Source organism: Myotis brandtii, unplaced genomic scaffold (genome assembly GCF_000412655.1).
Source record: "Myotis brandtii unplaced genomic scaffold, ASM41265v1 scaffold2591, whole genome shotgun sequence".
NCBI classification, from domain to species: Eukaryota; Metazoa; Chordata; class Mammalia; order Chiroptera; family Vespertilionidae; genus Myotis; species Myotis brandtii.
Window position 1 is genome coordinate 322,112 of NW_005359844.1, and position 5,574 is coordinate 327,685.

The following is a 5,574-nucleotide window of genomic DNA, read 5'->3' on the forward strand; positions in this document are numbered from 1 at the left end:
GCAGGGGGAGGGGAGGGAATGTGCTAATCGTAGGAATAAAACTTGTGGTCTATGGTTCCTTCTGGGGTTAAAAAATGTGGACAGTCATCGTTTGGAGAACAAGAACTGGCCACTGACTACAGTAATCCTGCCGTGTCGTCTTTCTCTTCTATCTCTGCCCTCCTAGGGCGACTGATATTTTGTCAAAACCCTTGACACCCTGAGCACGTGCACATGTAGCGAGACCTCAGCCGGGGCTGCCCTGGGTCCTCACCTGGGCAAACGGGGTGGTTCCCCCGCTGTTTTGAGGGTTGAGAGGAGCGGTTTGAGCTCCCAGCTCCCTGCCCTCTGCGCAGGGACGTGGAGATGTGATTTGTGGATGATCTGACCGCCTCCGGCCCTGCCCCTCCCCCCCTTGATGGCTTTGTTTCACCTGCTGACATGAACTTGGCTGGAGTGAGCGCTCTCCTGGCCGCGGGTGAATTAGTTGCATGTGCAACGGCACCTTTCTGCTGTGTTCTTGTTCTTCTCAGAGCTGTGCAGTGGGACAAGCATGTTATTTCTGGAATCAGATGTCCCTTTCCGAGGCTCATGCTGACACGATTCCTCTGTCCCGCCGGCCTTGGCGTGGCTGATGGTTTGACTCAGAGACAGGCTGCCCTTGCCGCCAGCACATATGTCAGAGAGCACGCCTGCTAGTTACCCTGGGAGGCAGGCAGGTTAGACTAGACCAGTGCGCTGTGGGCCGCGTGGAGCTGCCTCTTCCATGCAGGCGTCTGTGAGCAGAGCGTGTCCTCATCTCACATCATTCTCTGTACCCGATGTCACTGTGCCCCCTAAATTGGTCACTGAGTAGCCACAGAAGCTCCGTTCGGTGCAGAGGTGCACGGGACTCCGCCTGCCCCTCCGCCTCGTCTCTGCTTTGCACACTTGGGGACCCGCCTCGGGGACCAAGGCCACGTCTTCAGCGTGCGTTTCCCATAGTCCCTGGCACTAGGCCTCGCTCAGTGCGCAGGCGACATTTGCTGTGGTTGGCCCTTCTGTTATGTCCTCTCATGGTGGGAATTCTCCCCGCTGTCGCTGCTCACTTACCAATAGAGCGGGACTTCTACATTAACTGGTTGGCGAGCCACAAGCACTAGGTCAGTGGTCGGCAAACTCATTAGTCAACAGAGCCAAATATCAACAGTACTTCTTCAAAATAAACTCGCCCAGGCCGAAAACCGACTTCTGCGCATGGGCCACGAAGTTTCAATTGCACTGTACGTGCGCGCCCGCACGTGGTATTTTGTGGAAGAGCCACACTCAAGGGGCCAAAGAGCCACATGTGGCTTGCGAGCCGCAGTTTGCCGACTACGGCACTAGGTCAAGTATAGCAAAGGGCCTTGTAGAGGAAGTAGTGAGCGTTTTCCTTCCTCCGTTTGCCTCTGCTGGTGGATTACTGTGTCTGAGACTATAATTTTTTTCAGAAACATTCCATGGGTAAATGAAGCTCCCTAATATATGCCCCCAAAAAGAAAATAAAAACAACTTAAACCCGTGGTTCTCAACCTTCTGACCCTTTAAATACAGTTCCTCATGTTGTGACCCAACCATAAAATTATTTTCGTTGCTACTTCATAACTGTAATGTTGCTACTGTCATGAATCGTAATGTAAATATCTGATATGCAGGATGGTCTTAGGCGACCGCCAAAGGGGTCGCGACCCACAGGTTGAGAACCACTGACTTTAACTATTTTAAACTTGGGGGACTTACTTTGATCTTCATTAGCAGGTTTTTAGGGCACAAACCAAAACAAATGTTGGAAACGGCATATGATGAGGGGAGAGGGTGCATTAGCCATCTGTGACCTCACAGGCTGACCCTTCATTTTCATAACAGTGCCATTCTGGCTATTGTTCCAAACTTGATGTGGTTGCCTTGGTTACATATATGTATGTGTGTGTGTGCATGTGTGTGTGTGTATGTATGTGTGTGTGTGCATGGGTGTGTATGTGTGTATCTTGTCATATCCTCTATATTTTCTATTGTGTTTCTTTTTCTTCTACTTTCCCATATATTTTCTTATATTTTCATTATCATTTGTATTTCAGTTTGTTTTATAATCTTTTAAGATGCTGAGCCTAATTTTTGCCTTATAAAATTTCTCTGTGTATCCGGTTAGCCTTCTTTTGTAAGATTTTTTAGAAAAAAATCTAAACGATTGGTTATTATGCAGGGAGAGAAATACCACAAGTTTCCCTTTAGATAATTTACATAATGTCAGTCTTCCACTCACCACATTCCCTTTCTCCAGGACTAGGAAGGACAGCCTTTCAAAGGCACATGTCTCCATTGTTCCCCGAATTCCTATCAGCAGAAGTACTTCCATTCCTTGCCCACCTGCGTGGAGGGAGGCTGCTGTGGAGGACCCTGGTGTGTCCGGAGCGTCCTGAGGCTGCGCTGTGGGTCACGCTGTGAGTGGCCAGCCGCTGCCCAGAGGTTCTGTCCCCTCAGCGTTCCCGCCACAGGGTGAGCCGGCCATGCTCTGCCCCTGGAGGGGCGCTGGCTGGCCTGGTGCCTGGGACATACGGACAACGGGATGATTTCGGGGCTAAGTACCCAAAGCCTCACTGACGGGCTTGACCAATGACCTGTAAGTCACATTTCAGAGGCCAGCCGGCCAGTGGCTGGTCAGCACCGTGTCTGGTGAGTGTGTGGCCTATCAGCACTGGGGTTGGTCAGTGCTGTGGCTGTGCCATGGCTGGTGAGTGCATAGCCAGTCAGCGCTGTGGCCGGTCAGCACTATGGTTTTGTCAGTCCTGTGGCTCGTCAGTGCCATAGCTGGTCAGTGCCATGGTTGGTCAGCACCATGGCCGGTCAGTGCTGTGGCTGGTCAGCGTCATGGCAGGTCAGCACTGTGGCTGATCAGCGCCATGGCTTGTCAATGTCATGGCTGGTCAGTGTTGTGGCTGGTCAGCACTGTGGTTAGTCAGCGCCGTGGCTGGTCAGTGCCGTGGCTGGTCAGCGCTGTGGTTGGTCAGTGTTGTGGCTGGTCAGCACTGTGGTTGGTCAGCGCTGTGGCTGGTCAGCACCGTGGCTGGTCAGTGTTGTGGCTGGTCAGCACTGTGGCTGGTCAGTGCCATGGCTGGTCAGTGCCGTGGCTGGTCAGCGCCATGGCTGGTCAGCGCCGTGGCTGGTCAGCGCCGTGGCTGGTCAGCTCCGTGGCTGGTCAGCGCTGTGGTTGGTCAACACTGTAGCTGGTCAGCACCGTGGCTGGTCAGTGTTGTGGCTGGTCAGCACTGTGGTTGGTCAGCGCCGTGGCTGGTCAGTGCAGTGGCTGGTCAACACTGTGGCTGGTCAGCACTGTGATTCCACAGATCTTCTGTGTCCAGTCCAGCTGATGAGCCGGTCACACGTGTCATTTGTCCTGCGTGTGCCACTCAGAAACAGTGGTAAACAGTGTCCGTCATACGTATTGGTCAGTCCTGGTGCCCAGATTAAAGGCTGTGTAACCACGCCCCAGCCCACAGCACCCGTTCCTGTGCTTCAGGAGCTCGGAGCTGTGTGAAGGCCACGGTAACCTTAAGCACCAGGGATGCTGCAGACACAGCAGGTCCCTCAGGATGCTCGGAGGCCTGTTTCCCAGGGCACCATTGGGGTGAACTGGCACCGCTCATCCGAGAGGGACCACGGCGGCTCTGGTTGGTCAGTCAGTGTCAGTGTCACCCCAGGGGCAGGCGCACTCAGTCGCTGGGGCTCTGGTGGATCCTGGAAAGTCACAGGTGCGGCCCACACCCCGACACCTGCCCAGAGGACGGCCCTGAGGCCGCCTGCTGGCTGAGCGGGGGATGTCGGCGGCACTCAGTGCGGCTGTGCCAGGGGCGGCTTCCTGTGACACACAGGCCTCTGATGTGGGGCCGGGCTGTGAAAGTCACTGCTGGGGCCCTGGACTTGCTGCAGAATCTCCCCTCTCCCCCGGGGCGCTGGCCCTGGGACTCATGGCTCTTCCTCCTGCAGGAGAAGCCCTACAAGTGCTCGGACTGCAGCAAGGCCTTCAGCCAGAAGCGGGGCCTGGACGAGCACCGGAGGACGCACACCGGGGAGAAGCCCTTCCAGTGCGACGTGAGTCCGCCCTCTCCTTCCTGTCCCGATCCTCCGCGTGCGTGTGCCTGAGTGTGTGTGAGTGTGTGCGTGTCTGTGTGAGTGCATACATCTATGTGTGTGCACGAGTGTGCATGAATGCATGTGTGTGTCTGAGTGCATGTGTATGTTTGAGTGGGCATGTGTATCTGAGAACATGTGTATGCATGAATGTGCGTGTGTATGCGTGAGTGTGCCTTTTATGCTGTTTCGACCCCAAGGCATTTTGTTTAAGAGGTTTAATAGGAAATTGTTGATATGTGCATTCTGGCGAGAAAGGAATTGTTTTCAGTTGTTCCCTACAGACGTTTGGATGCAGCAGCAGTGGGGAGGGAGGGAGGTCAGCGTGCAGAGGACACACGTGAAGTGCAGAAACTCTTGGGAACTGGAATTGTTTAATCCCCCCTTTGCCGGACGTTAACTGCCATTCACTCCAGGAGTGGTGTGGCCTGCGGTGCATGTGGGCAGCATGTCCCTGTACAGGTGCCTGCATGCCTGCAGGTGTTTGGGAACAGGAGCATGTGGCCTACGGTCCACGTGGGCACTGTGTCCCTGTACAGGTGGCCTGCGTGCCTGCAGGTGTTTGGGAACAGGAGTGATGTGGCCTGTGGAGCATGTGGGCACCGTGTCCCTGTACAGGGGCCTGCGTGCCTGCAGGTGTTTGGGAACAGGGTCATTGCTACCTTTCGGTCTCTCCTAGGTGTGCGACCTGGCGTTCAGCCTGAAGAAAATGCTGATCCGACACAAGATGACGCACAACCCCAACCGCCCGCTGGCGGAGTGCCAGTTCTGCCACAAGAAGTTCACGCGGAACGACTACCTCAAGGTGCACATGGACAACATCCATGGCGAGGCCGACAGCTGATGGCGGGGCCGCGGAGGGGGCCCTGGCGGAGCCCAGCTCTCCCTGTTAGCGTGGCAGTGGCAGCCAGCGGCACGCACTGGCCTCACAGCCCTTTGTGCCGACCTTTAGAGTCTGTAGACACACCTGCAACAAGAAAGCAATCCTACTCTACCAAGAAGTGGTGCAAATGGGGAAAAAAAGACAACTTTGTAGCCTTACACAATAGACTTGAGCTCTGTTCCTATAAAAATGGAAGGAGAGTCTTGGCCATCTCGCTGATGAAGGTTATTCACATGCACACTGTTAGGCCTTTCTATTATGCTGTTTGTGTGTGTGTGTGTTGTGTGCATGTGCATATGTGTGCGTGTGTGCATGTGTGTGCGTATTTGTGTGTGTGTGTGTGTGTGAGTGTGTGTGTGTGCACGGGCGCGCCGTGCACGTGCCGGTTATTGCCCCTGGTTTTTGCTAACATAGCCATAAGGAAATTCAGATTCTCAAGTCTCCTCACTGTGGACAGGATGCGGGCAAGGTCCCACGACTCCACACGATGGCCCATGGGACTCGCTGTTACCAGGGCCTGTGAAATGGAGCAGGTGTTGCTGCCTTACACAATAGACTTGAGCTCT

The 5,574-nt window shown here is 54.5% G+C and overlaps 1 protein-coding gene across 1 annotated transcript in view; it reads left to right on the forward strand.

Moving 5' to 3' along the window:
• Positions 1 to 5,055, forward strand: part of PRDM5 (PR domain containing 5) — a 126,992-nt gene extending 121,937 nt beyond the window's left edge. Inside the window, exons 14-15 of the mRNA XM_014541054.1 lie at positions 3,982 to 4,086; positions 4,805 to 5,055. Of these exons, the coding sequence (XP_014396540.1) occupies positions 3,982 to 4,086; positions 4,805 to 4,969 (270 nt within the window). The 3' untranslated portion in view covers positions 4,970 to 5,055. The remainder of the gene's footprint in view (positions 1 to 3,981; positions 4,087 to 4,804) is intronic.
• Positions 5,056 to 5,574: the final 519 nt, after the last annotated feature.